This window comes from Mus musculus, chromosome 6, assembly GCF_000001635.26.
Source record: "Mus musculus strain C57BL/6J chromosome 6, GRCm38.p6 C57BL/6J".
NCBI classification, from domain to species: Eukaryota; Metazoa; Chordata; class Mammalia; order Rodentia; family Muridae; genus Mus; species Mus musculus.
Window position 1 is genome coordinate 143,009,840 of NC_000072.6, and position 20,203 is coordinate 143,030,042.

Below are 20,203 nucleotides of genomic sequence, written 5' to 3' on the forward strand. Positions count from 1 at the left end.
CATCCACAGCATCTCTGGAGACAGCTCTTATATGGCTCCTACCCAGGTTTCTTAGCAACCTTTTGAGCTATCTTAGGAGTCTCCAAAAGGCTATATACGGTATAAAGACTACAGCTTACCTTCAGAGAAGCCATCCAGTGAGACCCTCTGACATTTCCCTATGTTCTTGGGAGCATGCCCCTCCTACTTGGGTGTGCCTTTCTTCTGAACAAATGCTTTTCTTAACCCTATTTAAAATGTCTTTAATGAAATCACTAACCCTGTTGACTAAACTGGCTAATACTCTTTTTAGGGTCAAAGCTCTGAGCTCCTATTGGTCCGAGTCAAAGTCTATTAAGTCTTCAGGCCAGAGGGTGGGAGCATGGAACTGTCTCATCCACTGGCCACTGAGAAGCCTAGGACCTTAGAGGGCTGTTCCAACAGTGTCCAGTGTCTGACAGACAGAAGGACCACACACTGGAAGACACAGACCTAGTCAGTAAGGACATCCAAGTGAATAAGAAGGGTCTCACCTGCAGAGAGGTTCCTCCAAGGTTCTTCTTTACCTATGTTCCCCAGCTCTTTCTTCTCCCAGGACCCAGCTGTGCCTGCAGAGAAGTTTTGCTCAAATGAGAGAACTTCACTTCACTATCTGCACCACAAATATTAGTTTCCTCCCAGAAAAGAGGCAGAGTTGTTCCCTCACCTACAAATAAAAGGCAATTTTCTCTGCGAGGGAAAACAAAACAAAAACAAAACAAACAAAACACCGGGAAAACAAGGCAAGGCAAAGGTGTCTGGCTTGTTCAGCTGCTGTAAGGTAAACAACAGCATTCAATAGCAGGTGTTGAATACCTAATAGCCCAAGGACGGCAAGAGTGCCATAAGCACGCAGAATACACACACGCACACACACTCACACACATGCACACACAAGCACACTAAGGACCAGGACCACCACGCAGTAGGTACTCAGCAGAGGCTTACTGACTTCAGGAAGGGTGAGTGCTGAAAAGACTGTAATGTCTCAGGAAGGGTGAGTGTGGGTGAAAAGACTGTAATGGCTCAGAAGCATGCATCACACAAAAGAGGCAAAGAGTTAGGAATGTGTTGTTTATAAACTTTTTATTTAAAAAATAAAATTATAAACAAAATACAGAAAAATATTGACACCTGTGTAGCATTAAAATGACTTTTCATCTTTAGGGTAATTTGCTGTTTTGAGAGAATAAAATCCTATGTTTTATAAGGACATTTTATTGGGCAAAGGAGGAATTTGCTATCTCATTAGTAGTGGGTACTTGGCATAGGTAAGACTTAATACATACATTCAACACTTCACAGCATATTCAAGTCTCCTTTCCACCTTCTATACCAACAGTGTACCTCACCAATCCCTAAGATTATTGAGTGCAATATATCATTAGAAAACAATCCTGTTCTTCCTAGGTCAACTGTATTTTCACTACTTAAATACATTCCACAGCAGTCTCTCCCCTGTTGGAGCCAAGCCTCTTCTAGACAATTAAATATGAAGCAACGGCCAGTCGTGAGGTGCCCCCTCCCTCCTCCATGAGGACAGCCAGTCCTGAGGCATCCTCCGCTCCTGGGTGCGGACACCTCTGAGAAGTTCCTGAGAGCACTCAGGCAATTCTACAGACCCACACCGTAAACCTTCCTTTAAAAGATGGTCTAACACACTACCCATCCAGCTAACAAACACATCACCCATCCAGCTAACAAAGTCCTCACTTCAAGCAGAAGACACTGAGAAAGCTGCAGTCATTCTCTGAAAATACACACAAGTTTCCTCCATTTACAAATCAGCTATGGACTCATTAGCAATTGGATTCCTGCTTGGTTTTCAAAGCCACAGGAGCTTCCTACCCTAGACTCTTGATAAGCTTTCCATTTCATTTTTAATTATACTTTTATTAAAAATCAACACAAATTACAAATAACTCCCATAACTGAAGGTACCAGAATCCATGGGGCCTGTCTGTGTAGACTGGACAAACAAAATGTCAAGATCAGAAATTCTCAACTCTCCCAGATGTGCACACAAGCTATCCAGCCGCATCCCTGCTCCTCAGTACCCCACCCCACGCCGGGCCTCTGGGCTGAGAAGAGGGTGACACACAATGGAGACACATGAATTTCACTCGGTTGAGCCAGTTGAGCCGCTGTCTTCAAGTTGTAACTTCTCCGGTACATGAGGGCTGGCAGTTGGCAGCAGGCTGCTGAGATGACATGACCTCTAAGTCGGAGTCACGAACAAACACCACCGCGTCCCCACTGACATTTATGAGACACTGTGCCTGTGGAAACAGCAGACAGAAGCTCAGACGCATGCAGGCGAGGGGACCACATGCCTGCTGTACACGGCTCTGGGAGAAAAGCGAATCCGGCAGAGCCAGTCAGGCACAGGATTAAAAACGATCTAGCAAGAGTGGAGAAAAGAAATCCAGAAAGCCCAGTGATCCATGACAAGATAGTTAAGCCTGCTCTTAATCAGAGACCTATAAGGTGACAATAAGAGGCCATGCCTTATGATTGGAAGGTGGTGAAAGCTGGATGTTGCTAAAGCAACAAATCCCATGTTCTGGAGAAGGGTGATCTGTCAGTGTCTTTCAGAGCAGAGTCTGCCCTTCCCCTAGAGAATAGTGGACAGGACTTTTTACTGCATCATCTTTATAAAAGGAAAATACCCAAAACAATAGAAATACGTTCTAGAAGAAAGGGAAAATATAGATTAGCTATGCTCGAAATACTAAACAGAAGTGAACATTATATAAAATCCTGGCAGTATGGCTGTGCCAGGCAGGCTCCATGCTGGAGACAGAAGTGTGGTGTGGAGAAGCAGGAGCACAGGGCTTCCCTGACACAAAGCAAGGCAGAGCTGAGTCATCTCAGGAAACGCGCACTTTCCACAGCGTAAGGCCCTGAGACACTGCACCCTTAGAGGACAGGGCCTCCCATCTCCGTAACTCTGTCAGTTTCCCCGTAATATTTTGGTAGAATTAAATAAGTGGTCTGTCCTGTGGTATGTTCTCCACCATCGGGGCAGGTCAAACTAGACATCTCACCCTCAGTTCTCCTCAGAGAGGAGACACAGTTGTATCCATATTTCAAAAGTTCACCAAGAACTGGCAGATCAATAGCTCAGAGCAGAAAGTCCAGAAATGCTTAACTAGGGGTGACAACGGGTCATGTGAGGTGTAACAGCACCTGAGTGGTGACAACCGCGTGGTTATTGAAGCAGTCAGTAAGCATGCTGGAAGCATCCTCACTCAAAGCCCTAACAAGCCGCTTCTGTGGAAAGGAACGGAGCTGGGTGGCCAGAGGCACCCTCAGGTCCTCACGGTGGCGGGCTGTTGACTCACCTGGTTCTTACTGGGGTTCTCCATGAAGACACACTGCTTCATGATGTAGGACACAACAGCATTCCCGCCCAGCGCTGCCACGTGAGCTCGGACCATGGCAAACACTTCAGCAATGAAAGCGTGGAGAAAACCACTGACTCCGCCTTCCTGCAGACAACGTCACACACAGGGCAGGACACACAGAAATGTCAGAGGACACAGTGCACATTCCAGGTTACCTTAATGTAAAGACAACCATTTACATTGTCTTCAGAGTGAAGGTTTGTCTTTTTCATTAACAAGCACACTTTTACTAAACACATCTGAGTAAGGACTTTGAAGGACTTTCCTTAGAGCTCAGGGCATTGTGATTTGCCTGTGACTATCCCTTATCACACAACTGTGCGTTTTATGAACACAGACCTCATGCTGCTGGCAAGTGCACTGTACGAATCTGCACACTGCTACTGCTTCAGCACCGTCACCATCATCCTGATTTTGCTCAGGGCCAAATGTGAACCTCAGGACTCAGCTGAGCTGGGCCTACACGTGTGTGCTCCCATGCACACGTGTGTGCTCCCATGCACACATGTGTGCTCCCATGCACACGTGTGTGCTCCCATGCACACGTCTCACTGGTGGTACTTGCTGCACCGTCTTCCACATTCTGTGCTAATAAGAATTCAGCATTGCAGAGAGAAGCAGCGCATACATTGCTAAGAAGCAGAGGCTACTGTGGGGTAAGGACTTGTATTCACAAACGAACAAAACAGAAATGACAAGCCAGTCAATAGTGTAAAGGCTTTTCAGTTTAACTTTCCTATCAACTCTACTAGAGGTTCAGGATGATCAAAATAGGAACTTCTGAATTAAATTGAAGTAAGAGAACTTGAAGCCTACTGTTAGAAGCAAAGTTATTTTCTTAAGTACATCTTTAAAAAAACAAGTTAGAGAAAGTACCCAAGGATCTAAAGGGATCTGCAACCCTATATGTGGAACAACATTATGAACTAACCAGTACCCCGGAGCTCTTGACTCTAGCTGCATATGTATCAAAAGATGGCCTTGTCAGCCATCACTGAAAAGAGAGGCCCATTGGACTTGCAGACTTTATATGCCCCAGTACAGGGAAACGCCAGGGCCAAAAAGGGGGAGTGGGTGTGTCTTAGTCAGGGTTTCTATTCCTGCACAAACATCATGACCAAGAAGCAAGTTGGGGAGGAAAGGGTTTATTCGGCTTACACTTCCACACTGCTGTTCATCACCAAGGAAGTCAGGACTGGAACTTAAGCAGGTCAGAAAGCAGGAGCTGATGCAGAGGCCATGGAGGGATGTTCTTTACTGGCTTGCCTCCCCTGGCTTGCTCAGCCTGCTCTCTTATAGAACCCAAGACTACCAGCCCAGAGATGGTCCCACCCACAAGGGGCCTTTCCCCCTTGATCACTAATTGAGAAAATGCCTTACAGTTGGATCTCATGGAGGCATTTCCTCAACTGAAGCTCCTTTCTCTGTGATAACCCCAGCTGTGTCAAGTTGACACAAAACTAGCCAGTACAATTGACCCCTTGTCAACTTGACACACAAACACATCACTAGCAAGCCTCAACCCTTACATTCTTATTCATCCCCAAGATCTATATAACTTTAAAAGTCCCACAGTCTTTACATATTCTTAAATTTTCAATCTCTTTAAAATATCCATCTCTTTTAAAATCCAGTCTTTTTACAATTAAAAGTCTCTTAACTGTGGGCTCCACTAAAACAGTTTCTTCCTTCAAGAGGGAAAATATCAGGGCACAGTCACAATCAAAAGCAAAAATCAATCTCCAACCGTCCAATGTCTGGGATCCAACTCACGATCTTCTGGGCTCCTCCAAGGGCTTGGGTCACTTCTCCAGCCATGCCCTTTGTAGCACATGCATCATCCTCTAGGCTCCAGATGCCTGTACTCCACTGCTGCTGCTGCTCTTGGTGGTCATCTCATGGTACTGGCATCTCCAAAACACGGCATGACCCCTTCAGTCCTGGGTCGTCAATTGCAACTGAGGCTGCACCTTCACCAATGGCCTTCCATGGCCTCTCACAGTGCTAAGCCTCAGCTGCTCTGCGTGACCCCTTCATGCCTTCAAAACCAGTACCTCCTGGGTGAACCTTACACATTACCAAGTCCCGCTGCAGCAGGAGTACAACCTTGACTATCTCTGGAACACAGCCTCTTTGTGCTTTCAGAAAACACTTCCCAGAAGATGTCACCTCAATGATGCTGGTCTCTTCTTAATCACCACTAATTTCTTAGCTCCAGCTAACCAGCATCAATAGTCCCAGTAATGCAAAGTTTTTGCTTTAGTAGTTCTGGTATCTTGTTAATCACAGCTGATTCTTCAGCCCCAGCTAACCAGAACTACAGAAACTTCACAATCAAAACAGCAATGGCCCTGAAAAGAGTCTTTAATTTTCCCTCTGAAATTTCACAAGCCAGGCCTCCATCTTCTGCACTGTTCTCAACATTATCTTCCAAGCTCCTACAAAACATCCGACAGAGCTCTTAACAACGGATGGATCTTCAAGCCCAAAGTTCCAAAGTCCTTCCACAGACCTCCCCAAAACATGGTCAGGTTGTCACAGGAATACCCCACTCTGCTGGTACCAATGTGTCTTAGTCAGGGTTTCTATTCCTGCACAAACATCATGACCAAGAAGCAAGTTGGGGAGGAAAGGGTTTATTCGGCTTACACTTCCATACTGCTGTTCATCACCAAGGAAGTCAGGACTGGAACTCAAGCAGGTCAGAAAGCAGGAGCTGATGCAGAGGCCATGGAGGGATGTTCTTTACTGGCTTGCCTCCCCTGGCTTGATCAGCCTGCTCTCTTATAGAACCCAAGACTACCAGCCCAGAGATGGTCCCACCCACAAGGGGCCTTTCCCCCTTGATCACTAATTGAGAAAATGCCTTACAGTTGGATCTCATGGAGGCATTTCCTCAACTGAAGCTCCTTTCTCTGTGATAACCCCAGCTGTGTCAAGTTGACACAAAACTAGCCAGTACAGGGTGGGTAGGGGATTGGGGGTGGGTGGGTATGGGGGACTTTTGGGATAGCATTGGAAATGTAAACGAGGAAAATACCTAATTAAAAAAAAAACAAGTTTATGTGCATAGGTGTTCTGTCTGTATTTCTGTCTGTGTACCACATCCATGCCTGGTGCCCAGAGAGGAGAGAAGGCGGCACTGGATCCCCTGGAAATGGAGTTATGGATGGTAGTGAGCCACCATGTAGGTGCTAGAAACTGAGCCCTGGTCCCCTGAAGAGCAGCCAGTGCTCTAACTACTGAGCTACCTTTCCACCTCCAGGACATCTTTCTATAAATCTAAGCAGAACTCCCAGATAGTGATCTTGTGAACTATCTCTGTTGAAACTCGGGAATGAGATCAGCCATCTCAGCTCCACGGCACAGTGCGGCTCTGTACGCACCACAGTCACCCTCTGCTGATGAAGTCAGAGACTGGAGTATGGTATATGCAGGGGGTGGGTCCTAGGAGGCATCACTGACTGTAAGAAGGATCTCCCAGCCAATGGCACACATGGACACTCCGCCTTAAGTTAACAGCGCAGGCCTCTGTTGCGGTGAGATCAACCACGGAGCAACGCACCAGCAGTGAATAATGCAACAGCAGCGAAGAGTAAGGAAAGAAATGGCGGACGCAGTGTGGCCCGCAGCTTGTGCACAGACCCCACTGTCAAGGAAGCTGAGAAGACAGGATCCTGTGTATGAGACCGGCCTGAGCAACACAGCACCACCATCCCACAGCAGGAACTTAAAGGAGTACTACTAGGAGCAACTAGAGAACAACAACAGAAAAACGATGCAACTTTGAAACAAACCCATTCTATCAAACTGAAGTGGACTCTGATTCTCCACTTAGAAGTTCTGAGACGACATGGTTCATCCTCCACATAAACACAGAGCACAAATAAAATAGGTTGGCTTAGGAGGAAGAATCTACCTAAGTAACTGTCCTGTCAGACCCCATCATGCATTTGCACAAAGACAGCGGGGCTTGCACTGTGCCAGGCAGGCTCCATGCTGGAGACAGAAGTGTGGTGTGGAGAAGCAGGAGCACAGGGCTTCCCTGACACAAAGCAAGGCAGAGCTGAGTCATCTCAGGAAACGCGCACTTTCCACAGCGTAAGGCCCTGAGACACTGCACCCTTAGAGGACAGGGCCTCCCATCTCTGTCAGTTTCCCTGTCCACAACACTAATGTGTTCAGTAGCCCTGACTCATGAGGTACAACACCATTCCCTTTCTACTTAGGTTAAATTCCCATGTTACAAATGGCACAAGAGAGTGGCCCTGATTTTGAAATGTAATCACAATCCTATAAACTTTACACCCATAAATGCCGGGCGTGGTGGCGCACGCCTTTAGTCCCAGCACTCGGGAGGCAGAGGCAGGCGGATTTCTGAGTTCGAGGCCAGCCTGGTCTACAGTGAGTTCCAGGACAGCCAGGGCTACACAGAGAAAGCCTGTCTCAAAAACCAAAAAGAAAAAAAAAAAAAAAGAACCCAAACCACCTCATTAGAAACCTGCACGTGTCCCGGCAGTGCAGTTTCAAATACAGGAGAAAATTATGTGTTTTACAACAAGGATCTACAACTTCTACAAACAAATGGGCTTAAACAACCTTCCGTTTTGTAAGTTACCTCGCGGAGAGAAGTGGTTTCCCGAATGAAAAACATGTTAATGATGCCGAGGTACTTGGTTATCTTTGCTCCAGGGATGAAAGAAAGCGGCGTCATCTTAACAACCCCAACTGTGGGACTTGCACAAGGTGGAGCAGAGCGATTCCGGAAATTTCCATCACCCATGGCACTTGCTTTTTCAACAGTCACAGCTAAAATTAGAGAAAGAGAAGGACACATTAAGAACAGACCCTGCAAACTGATAATCCCCTAAGGCTTCCAAACAGAGGTGATAACATTCAGCTGTCTGTGAGGCTAAGCCATGTCATGAGAGAAAAGAAGTTATCATGCATCGCATGCAATCGAGAGAGAGAGAGAGAGAGAGGGAGAGAGAGAGAGAGAGAGAGAGAGAGAAAGAGACATGAGGAGGTGCTGGAATGGAGTCTGGGAAGGAAAATGGCATTCCTGCAAAGGAAGATGTCGATGCGGTGCAGCGAGACACACAATGATGGCACAGAGTGAGACAGGAGAGCGCCAGAGCAGGGGGAGCTGCTGTAGGAACAAGTTATCCAGGAGAGTGTCAAAGTTGTGACATTCCAGTAAGTTCCACCTTTGTCGGAACACTCCAGCACTGGAGCCCTGCAGGCAGCCTAGGTAACATCAGGTGTAATACGGTCCTGTTTGTCTTTCCCAGACTTTTTTGCTTAAACAGCCATGTAACTTAAACCTTAACAGTCGATCGTGGCTGTCTAAAAGATGCTTTGGGAAGCTAACAGTAAAATAGTTCCCACCAGCTATTAAGTAACTGCAATCAGCCAGAAACACAAACCTGTGTTTCTAACCTCACAACCAGCCACATGGTCACACCATCCCTGCCACCTCAGGAGGACACCAAGGTCGCCTACTTATTAATTTAGCACCTCGAGGACTACAAAAAATGATTCTGATGTAGTTCCTGCATTCTTTCCTTTAAAATGTAGTTTTTTCCTTTTTAATATGAACTCACTCAAATATGGTTTCCTCAAAATCTGCCGTAACACAGGTTATAAAGCATCTCTCTCTGGCTTAGCAGTAAGATAGATACACTGTCTACTTTTTCTCTGTACATACTTGGTCCCTGTCCCTCAGAATGCGGAAGCTGACAGCCTTGCTGTCAGCAGTTCACTGGGTCCTGAAGAGTGTCTCTTCAACAAGAAAGCTGGCCGAGTCCTCCTAGACAGGGATGTAATATGCATCTGTGTACTTTCATAAAAAATAAAATTTAAAAGACCATTCTACAGCTAAAAGTAGCCACCGAAAGGCTCTGTGACAGCTCCTCACACATGACCAAGCACCTGCAGCTTCCACATTCAAACACAGGACTGATCAGCAGTGTCGTTACTAGGCAGTAAGGTCTAGCCTTCACCACTGCGAAGTCAGGGGTATGCTTCTCAGGTCATCAGAACGTGGTAGAAACATCCGCCTACTTGTCTTAATTGATCCGCGCCTTATGGTCTGAGCTTTCAGTCTAATGAGCTCTATCCAGCTGCTGCATCTGTCTGCAAAGGAACTGTAATCAACTGACGTTGCTGGAAACACAGACAGGAAACAAAGAAAACAAAGAAAAATATGGATGATGTGCCGTACTCGCCACAATGCTGCTCTGATGACGTAACTTAACTTCACTGTAGCTCACAGACAGGAGGTGGTGCACAGTCAAGCTTTAGACAGCCAAGTGTCCAAACCCAGTAAGGGTTGGCAGAGCGCTGGGCACGGAGTCTGGGACAAGTACAGCCCGGCTGATGCAGAGCAGAGGACTCAGCCTGCTCGGTTGTTCCCACTCTCCTCACTATGAGAATTTAGTTACTTCTATTTGATTTTAATTTACTTAATTTATATTAATTTATTTAATTAATTTTCAATTCATAATCAACCCATTATGAGCAACCCCATTCCCTACTTTTAGCTGAAATTCAAAACTGAAAAATAATAAAGTACTGAAAGTGTTTGAAGGGGAAAAACCAAAAACAAAAAACAGAAGAAAAAAAAAAAAGAAAAAGAAACCCACCCCACCACTGACCTGTCTCTTACTAAAGGGTCATCAATAACCCAACTCTGGAAACAGCAAGAAACCAGAGGGGCACTGCTGGCTACGTTCCGCTTCCAGGTCTGACTCCTGGCCCCAAGGCCTCTGACAAGAAGGAGGGGAGCAGCTAGCACCCCTTCTGGCAACAGTAATATTTACATTGCTGCTGATGGTAAAAGGCTAAAGAACAAAACCTTTAGAAACTCAAAAACGTTTACATAGTAAAAAGTAGCAATAACAAAGTAAATACTTTTGAATTTGTAAACATTCTAAATACAACACAGCCTGTCCTGGGCTCTACTCCACTGTCCAGTGCATTCCTAGGCTCTAACTGCATGTCTCCTCATCTATAACCTCACACCTTACAGTGACTGTGTGCTTAGGCAGACAAACTCACCTCTCTGTGCAGCTGGTATACCTGAGTTAGAGTTCGCACTCTCCAGGTGTTCTAATAAGACAATACAGACAACATTAGCTCGGATGCGAGGACAAGCCAGCACCTCTTCTCTGCTGCTTGTTAATATCTTCCGTAAACCAGAAGAATAGAACAAGTAAGTCTTTATGGCTTCATTATAAAAGCAAACCAAGCACAAGTATTAGGATATAAACTGGCAGTTCCTTTATATGAAAACAGCCCCATTAATAAATATTATGCCAAGATGATTGCTTATTACAACACAAAGTGAGTTTCTAGAGAAATTACAAACAGTAGCATGCTAATAGGGCCCTGGGACGAGATAAGAAGACAGGGTCCGTGTGCTGGGGAGGGCAATGTTTTAAGGGAGGAATGAGAGCTAGTACCTGGGAACATCACACAGCAGAAAACCAGCCACACACATCAGCACCACTGCCTAGCTGCGTCCCTCCCTCCCCTCCAACTTAAGGTCACCCTCTGACTTTATCAACAACTCCCTCTAGTGGTAGCAAACCTTTGTGAAGCTAAGTGATTGACACCTCCAGAGATTGCTAGGAATCACGCCCAGAATCACACCCTTCCTAGCAGCCTTGGGTAGCACTCAGACAGAGGTTGTCCTGGGGTCTTAGGTATTTGTTGTGTATATGTAAGATATTGTGAAAAGGTGAAAGGACTGCTAAAGCCTCTCTACTCTTGTTCTTCACGCTCAGCCGGGCGTGGTGGCGCACGCCTTTAGTCCCAGCACTCGGGAGGCAGAGGCAGGCGGATTTCTGAGTTCGAGGCCAGCCTGGTTTACAGAGTGAGTTCCAGGACAGCCAGGGCTACACAGAGAAACTCTGTCTCGAAAAACCAACCAAACAAACAAACAGACAAAAAATACTGCAGTGGTCTTCACGCTCTCTCTGTACTAGCATATTTGTATTTTTGTCTCAAGGAATTATAAAACTGAAAGAAAAAGAATAGCTCATTAGAAACACTGAAAATATTTGGGGCATCCAATTTTTTTTTAAAGTATCAATTAAGCAAATACATTGTCTATCTCTAATGTATTGGTCGTTTGGTAATATTTTCAGATTTGTAAAATTTAATTACTCAAAATATGACTTGTACAGAGCATTCTCCTCAGTGGGGCAGCCTTGCATGTGGCAGCTAACATGGAGAGCGTGCAGCAGTTGCAGTCCTCCGAATGTGGAGTTGCTTAAGGACTGCAGGCCACAGGATGACTGGGACGGTCACAAACGTGTAAACATTGATCATAATGTCCACGGACGGCATATCTAACAGGGTACGGTCTTCCTGATTCAGCAGACTGAGGGATGTAGCAAGTCTAGAAAGAGATGGGAATACAGGAAGAAGCCAGACCGGTCCTGACATATATTCAGCAGCTTAAAAGTCTCTAGAGACTGCACAGGACAGGAAGTGGCTCGACACATACATGAACAACCAGCCTACTCGAGACTTAGAGGTTCCCATGTTTCTCTGGAGTCCCTGCTGAGGAGGGCAGACTCCATGAGTATTCATTACAGAGGGTCTACTTGAGCTAGGTGTCATGACAAACACCTGTAACTCGGAATGTACAGACGGTTCAAGGCTGACTTAAAGAACCAAGAGGCAGGGAACGATAGCTTCGTGGTAGGCTGCCTGCCTAGTGTGCACAGGCTCTAAGACTTGAGCTCCACTCACAGGAAAAAAAAAAGAGAGAATGTAGAATTCAGATTAGGCCTCTTGTGAACGACTCCCGTCCCCCAAGGATCAAGAAGGAATGACTCAAATAATTTTAAAAACCACTAAAAAGAAATTCTCTTCTGTAACTCTGTAATGTTGTATCTGATTTAATGGCAACTGTGCCATTATACCCTAAACTGTGCCAAATGGAAAATACATGGCACAAAGCAATATACAAATGTTTGTGTTCATAAAGAAGACAATTAGGAGCCTAGCACTGAGGTTCACACTTGTAAACCCAGCCTTTGGAAGAAGGTAGAAGGAGGGTCAGGAATGTAAAGTCATCCTCAGCTATGCAGTGAGCCTGTTCAGTCTGGGCTACATAAGACCCTGTCTCAACAAAGGCAGCGGGAAGAGTTACAGCAGTGCTGAGAGCCCATGGTGGGATGGAACTGGCAGGAGATGAAGCTGTAATGGACATCTGAGCTTAAATTTGCAAGGTGTTAAGGCATTAGAACGTTAGAGAATTAAACAGTCGTTCAGCCAATGATGCTATGAATGTACAAAATGAGTTAATTTTAAGAAAATGTTTCTAACCATTAAAAAAAATCCTGTCTCAAAAAAACCATAAACAAACAAATAAAAAAATTAATAAATATTCCATTTTTTTCTACGTAGCTAGTAAGAGTGTGTGCTCTTGAGAAGGGAGATGAAGGAAGAAGGAGACTCTATTTTAGACTACATGATCTTTATACTGTGTGAATCTCTCTCTTTTCCCCTATTTTTTTATAAAGGGGGAGGAGTTCTTTGTTCCCTGACTTCAATAGCTTTGGATCACAGCCATTCTTCAGCGTTCACAGAGCCTCTTGAATGCACTGTTATCACTCACACTTGCTCTGATCTTAACTCTTCTCTTGCAGAGATGCTCAAGGTCAGCTGGTGGAACAAGTGAACTCTGCCACTTCAGTCCAGTTTGTACACCTTAGACACAGAAGTCCTCAGACTTCCTGGCTTCCCAGGTAACAGACTCTCAAACAAGAAGGCACTACAACTGTATGCAGTCTGGCTTGTTGACATACTGGTAACTCTAACAATAAAGCAATAAGCAATTCCAGGTCAGCAGTAATCAAACACAACAGATTTCTTTTTTTTTTTTTTTTTAAAGATTTATTTATTTATTATATGTAAGTACACTGTAGCTGTCTTCAGACACTCCAGAAGAGGGCATCAGATCTCATTACGGGTGGTTGTGAGCCACCATGTGGTTGCTGGGATTTGAACTTCGGACCTTTGGAAGAGCAGTCGGGTGTTCTTACCCACTGAGCCATCTCGCCAGCCCCCACAACAGCTTTCATTACTTCTTATAAGCACCATTCAAGGTCTGCTGGGGAGCTAGTGCTGAATTCTACGTCATGCGCCGTCCATGTGGAGGAGTGAGACAAACACTGCCCAAGCAGATGAGAGCCCCACTCCATCCGCAAAGGGCTGTTATCAAGACACACAGCAGCCCACGCTTTTACAGTTTCTGTGTATGTGTGTGTACTTGTGTGTGTGATGTGTGCATGTGCCCACGTGAGCAGTTAAAGGTCAGCCTGCACAGAGCAAGCTTCCTTCTTCCATCCAACGAGACTAGGAATCTAACTAGGCAAAGCCAGTAAGGTTTCAGATTACTCTCTTAGCTTGCTCTAGCAACACTTAGCAAACAAGCCGCACATCCCCAAGTGTGGAGAATAAAACAACTGCAGGTTAGGAACGGGCTAGCAGACATGAGATTGTTAGTGACCAACACAGCAGCAGCACAGTGGCAACAAGTCTCCCCCTCCTTTCATGTGCTTCTCCGGTTCTGCTCAGGCGGCTATGATAGCCAACGAGATACACCTGTCAGCTGTAGCTATAGCCTGGATGCTCAGCTCCTCCGAGGTACATACTAACATACTCCAGTGAAACTGGTACCACTGTAAAGGGTCAGTTTGGTCTCCCACACATTACAACCCAGTAAGGCCCTTCCAAGTTGATAGAACTTCAGTGTAGGCCTACCTTCCCAGCCTCCAGAACTCTGAGGCATTAAGTTTCTATTCTTTCTAAATCACCATTTTCTGGTGAGTATCACACACTAGACAAAGGCTGCTGTAACACAAATCACTAACTCCTGTGACTTTTTACTTCTACCATTAGAATTTATCAATCATCTTTGCTCTAATTTTTTTTTTTTTACTTTTTCGAGACAGGGTTTCTCTGTGTAGCCCTGGCTGTCCTGGAACTCACTCTGTGGACCAGGCTGGCCTCGAACTCAGAAATCTGCCTGCCTCTGCCTCTGCCTCTGCCTCCCAGGTGCTGGGATTAAAGGCGTGCGCCACCACGCCCGGCCATTCTTTTTATTCTACAAAAGAATATTATTTGTAGGAATTTTTAAGACAATAACTTAAAAAATACATTCACTTTAAGAAATTTAGAGCAAGCCTTTAATCCCAGCACTTGGGAGGCAGAGGCAGGCGGATTTCTGAGTTCGAGGCCAGCCTGGTCCACAGAGTGAGTTCCAGGACAGGCAGGGCTACACAGAGAAACCCTGTCTCGAAAAACCAAAAAAAAAAAACAAAAAACAAAAACAAAAAACAAAACAAAACAAAAAAATCCAGTGTCTTTAATTTTTATTATTTTCCTATTTAAATACTCGTTTTAAGTTACTATTATCACAACTGAGTTTCACTGTCTTTCAGGCATTTTTATCAACATAATAAATGATTGAATATACCTTGTATCTATAAAAAGTGGCTTAATGACGAAGTTAATGACGAGTCTAAAGATGATAGAAGCCTCCTCAGATGTGGATGAGCTGATGAAGAAATCACCATGGAGCTGTAAATTATGAAGGTAAAGACGGAAGGAGAAGCTTCCACGTGAAGAGCTTTCATCATGGGAAATCAGAAGTAAGGCATCGCATCGGCACTGTAGAGCGCGATGCGCTTCCTCCCAGAGCCTGTTACAGCCTAGGTCTTTGTCCTTGCTTTGCACTCTGCCTTTTCAGCAGCTCACGGACCTCAAGCTGCCCTGAGGATTCTGCTTCTCCGCTGACTCCAGCCCTCCCTTCCAGCCCATCTCTTGGATGAGCTACAGACACTGGGACCTCTCTTTACATTTGTTTCATTCCTTCATTCGTTTGTTTGTTTTGGAGAGAGGGTCTCACACTAATAAATTCTGGGATTACACCTCGGCCACCTCTCTCTAGCCTCTCATTCTCATTCCCTCCCCTGCCAGCACTCTGACCATCCAGACTACATGAAGCCTACTCACAAGCCTACTGTATGGCTGTCACCACTGTGGTCACAATGTGAATGAACACATACAATTTGTAAAGAGCAAACACAGCAGACATCTAAGAGACTGTTACTATATAAAAGTATCTATAGCATATACAGAGCTACTACATACAGTTAAGAATTCAGAAACATTCCTCATTTGTTGGAAAAATAAAAGCTAATGCTTACAGATTTTTATGCTGCCTCCCGTAGTCAGTGGCTGGTTAAATCGAGTGCCCCTGCCAGGGTACAGCATCTGCACTGAGCAGGTGACTGAGGGAGAAGCAAGCAGCATGAAGACGGGAGCAGGAGGGAATGGAAAGGCCCTGGTCCATCCTACAACCAATAAGACTATGTCGTCCTATTAACTTACTGACAGTATTAAACAGTCAAGATCAGAATAAAACTACCATTCTATAATAGATTAGACTTTACCATATTTGAGATATAATTAAAGTAGCATGTGGGTCATAATTGTTAAAGTCCATCACCTCACCATAACTAATATTCCAGATATATATCTTCAGATTTCTAAAGCGGTATTAACCTTTTACAAACATTAAAGCAGAAAATTATTGATTTCATCTACATTCTATGAGAAATTTTTCATGTAAAATTTTTTACCCCAAATATCTTCACTTAGACTGTATATTTTTACTATATTTAATCTCTCCCTTTTTTATATGCATCATTTTAAAAAGTGTATTAAAAACAACAACAACAAATATAGAACTAGCCATAAACATGAGGCTAGACCATTATGGAAGTAGTGTAAAACCTGTGCTACCCATGTCCTCTTACAGCACAGCCTAGGAAACACGTCATGGTGATTCCACATCATGTATGTTCCTTCTAAGGCCTGTCTGCAAATCCTGACAACCTTTAAGAAATAACTTAAATCAACACATATTAATATTTCAAAGCAAGCAAATCGTGGTAACTATCTAGGTGACACTGAGTGAATCAGAGATCTAAGACAAACCAATAAACATGTTCCCTTGAAAAACAAACGCAAACACCACCGCAAGGGAAGCTGGACATGGAGGGACAACGCAGGGCCTGATCTACTCTACGGGGACCTAGGATAGACGCATGCCATGAAAGCAGTATGTGACACTGACCCTTGTTGACAATAACCAGTCAGTCAGTCAATAAGTAAATAACAACAGAAGGTTCACCTAAAAGCAAAGTGCAGCTGTTTATAAACACGTCATGCCTGGCTCTTCAGCCTCTTCTCCTTGTTGACACGAAGGGAAACAAATATCATTCCTTTTGTTTTTTTGTTTTTTTTTGAGACCCTGACTGTTGATTAGAAGTCAATGTTTACAACATTTTTGAAAAGAAATTCTGCCTGCTCAGCTGGTCACCTCAGCAAAGCCACACAACCCTCCTGGCTTCCTCTCCCGAATCTTCTTCACTGCCACCCTTAGACTTTCACAGCCTTTCTAGTCTATTCAACACTGTCAGTCCCGGCACATAAACACTCCAGGCACGCTCTAAGAGCACTGCTCTACTCTTCAAACCTTTCACAACCCACCTTACCCTCAACCCTTGCAAATTACCTTCAAATAACTTTAAAGCCCGCGTCCTCCTGAAAGGACGAGAGAAGACAACTTACGCACGCACGCAACACAAGCCAGAACTTGGACAACTACAGGCGAGAGGCACAGGTACAGTGTGCACTGCTGGTTTTCACGTACCAGGCAAGCACAGTTTTTGCATGGATCACTGGGTGGCACACATTTTAGTATGTTTTATATATTAGTAGACATGATGGTTCTGATTTTAGGACAGCAGTGAAGGTGGTATGGTGTCACTTAATGTTTCTCTAACTCTGGAAACCCTTTCTTAAGTAAGGCCTAGAGCCGAGGCTTTAACCTACAGAGCGAACCCCTCACTCCGCACCCTCTGTCAGCCGCTCCCACGCTGGGGTTGCTCGAAAGGACTCATAACTTAGAGAGGAATCTGACTGGCTGCTTTACCTCACTGGAGCTTCCTGGAAAACCTGGTAATTATGGCAGCTCTCTGAACTGGACGTGAGTTCAACCTTTCACTTACATTTTAACTACTACAAACATGCTCACAATCACAAAACATAGAAACACGCAAATTTTTAAAACTTAATTTAAAGACTAAGAGGAAGTGTAAAACTTGAGATTGTAGACCTGTGAAGCCAGGGCTGACAGAGGTCTTTCGTCAGCCAGCAGGCTTTCGTCCACCTCAGGCCTCTGCTGCGGCCTGACATCCGCAGGAAGCACTTGAAGCAGCACACATGTAAGGCTCCCAGCCAGATGCTCCCCTCTCGTTCTTCAGTTCACCAAACGCACAGCACCCTTTGTTTCACACAGGGGCCGACCACACAAGCAGTCGCTGTAAGTGGCTTCAACATTTTGGAAGTGTCACTATGGATAAACAAACTTACAAATGTCATGCTAATCTTCTGCAAGTCCAATTAGTAGAGACTATGTGGTTAAAATCCAGCTAAAATACACCCCGATTCCAAACATATTCTTGTAAGCCAGCAGCAGACTTAGCCCTGTGCTGACCAGGTTTCACAGGTGGTTCCTCACGCAGAGGAAGGACAAATGATCCCTGAAAATCTGGGGGTATCTAAGGAACTCAACCAAGTTTTTTTTTAAAGACTTATTTTGATTTTGTGTGTACAAGTGTTCTGCATGCATGTATTTCTGTCCAGAGTATGTGTGCCTGACAGCTAAAGAGGCCAGAAGAGGGCATCAGGTCCCCTGAGACTGACTACAGACAGTTGTGAGCTGCCATGTGGATGCTGGGAACTAAAGGCGATCCAACTGGCAAGTGTTAGCCTCTGAGCCAGCGTCAGGGAAGCTAAGGTTTTCTGTACCACTCTAAATTGGATTGAAGTTGGTGACACAGAAAGACGTGCAGTTACCAGTTCAGAATTCCAACATGGCTTATCTCTTCAAATCTATAGACTCTGAGATTAACATACATCCCTACATGGACAGATAGACCGTGCGATGGCTTATTTAGTGAACACACACATACATTCTGTTTTACATATAATTTGTTACCAAATAAAAATACTTATAGAACAATTTCAATTGTTATGAAATATAATGATTATAGTAACTAATTTGATATTAAATAACAAATGAATCATTTCTCAATTAAAAACTTTAGAAAAAATACAAACTACATTTACTGAATAGGTAATGTAAGATTAGACAGAATAGTTTTAAGAAATCAAAATAAAATTTATACTAAAACAAAAAGAAACAGCGAAAAGCAGTCCTCCCATTCTTTTCTGTAGAACTTAAGAGTTTTTTCATTAGGGGGAGATTATTTTGTATTTTAAAAGCTATCTGTTTCTTATAAAAGCACTGTCCTTCACTCCAGCCACTGTGTACAGGATGGAAGCACCAGTGGCCAGTGGCGTCACACGCCTTTAATCCCAGCACTCAGGAGGCAGAGGGAGTTCAAAGCCAACCTGGTCTTCAGAGGGAGCTCTAGGAACCCCAGGGCTACACAGAGAAACTCTGTCTCAGGGGTTAGAAAGGACGGAAGCACATTCCTGTCTAATCTGTGCATTCCCCTGGAGACTCTATGAAAATCCAAATAAAAACCTCTACTAGAAGAACATTTACCAGATAAAACACCAAATACACAAATATACATAAATATATACACTGGGAAATTAAAGGTAAAACTTTTGTTAAAACTGAAACATAAGAATGGAACATAAGAAAAATGAACCTTCACTGTTTGCAAAGTAAAGTAAGAACAACACACAATGATGGGATGAAGGGCAGACTTCTCAGACTGACTGAGGAAACAGAGGGGAGAGACCACCGTGCCACCCAGGCTCCCAGGGGACCAACCTTTAGCTGCTGGGAAAGGATGAGGAGGCAGTGAGTCTGAGCAGAGCTCCAGTGGGAACTGCAGCAGTTCTTCGTTATCTGTGGAGGCTAAGAGGCAGATGCACAGCAGTTACCTAGCAACCATCTCTGGTCCAGCTTTAACCCTAGCCTATTGCTGGGCAGTGGTGGCGCATGCCTTTAATCCCAGCACTTGGGAGGCTGAGGCAGGCAAATTTTTGAGTTCGAGGCCAGCCTGGTCTATAGAGTGAGTTCCAGGACACTCAGGGCTACACAAAGAAGCCTTATCTCAAACAAACAAACAAACCAAACAAACAAACAAACAAACAAACAAACAAACAACCATACCCTAGCCTACCATAGGTGAAGCTGTAACAGGCAAATGAGAACTTTACTTGCTAGACTTCAAAGTTTACCTCTTTGTAGTGACTTTTCAACGTGGGGTTTTGTGGTCTGTAAGGCCTGGTTTTTATCAAAAGTTATTGCAACTGCTGTGACTGTGACCTACAATTAGGGAAACAATTATGATTAGCAAAATAACCAGTGATAAAATCCAATTTCTTACAATCTTCGTTTAGCACCAAGGGACGACCTATATCAACTGACTGGCTCTCCCTTCCTGATTAAGATTCTCAACCAGAATTCTATGTAAATTCAGACATACAACATGTACATCAAATGTAGACTTTTCTGAATGTGCCTTTCTAAAAGACCAGGTCTGTAAAAGGGACTGGTAAAGTCATGCACACTGGGCCCCATTCTGTGTACAATGTGCTCACTTGGAGCACCCCTGCAGATTACCAGCAGCAAGACAAATGAAATACACAGCCTGATGCAAGCTAAGACATACCTTCAGATAGTCTGAGTTAAAACACTGTGTGAAGTT

At 44.5% G+C, this 20,203-nt stretch overlaps 1 protein-coding gene across 25 annotated transcripts in view; it reads right to left on the bottom strand.

Moving 5' to 3' along the window:
• Positions 1-1,080: 1,080 nt before the first annotated feature.
• The window catches only part of C2cd5 (C2 calcium-dependent domain containing 5), an 89,236-nt gene continuing 70,113 nt past the window's right edge, over positions 1,081-20,203 (bottom strand). For 9 of the 25 annotated variants that reach the window (XM_017321797.2, XM_017321799.2, XM_006506997.4 and 6 more), the window contains 7 exons: positions 19,734-19,821; positions 19,321-19,407; positions 10,485-10,535; positions 9,489-9,590; positions 8,044-8,234; positions 3,363-3,509; positions 1,088-2,297 (listed from right to left, as the gene is read on the bottom strand). In XM_017321797.2, the coding sequence (XP_017177286.1) occupies positions 2,169-2,297; positions 3,363-3,509; positions 8,044-8,234; positions 9,489-9,590; positions 10,485-10,535; positions 19,321-19,407; positions 19,734-19,821 (795 nt within the window). In that variant the 3' untranslated portion in view covers positions 1,088-2,168. Of the gene's footprint in view, positions 2,298-3,362; positions 3,510-8,043; positions 8,235-9,356; positions 9,591-10,484; positions 10,536-19,320; positions 19,408-19,733; positions 19,822-20,203 lie in introns of those variants that run through there. The other 16 variants (NM_001286578.1, NM_029081.3, NM_001362114.1 and 13 more) reach the window with 7 other exon arrangements.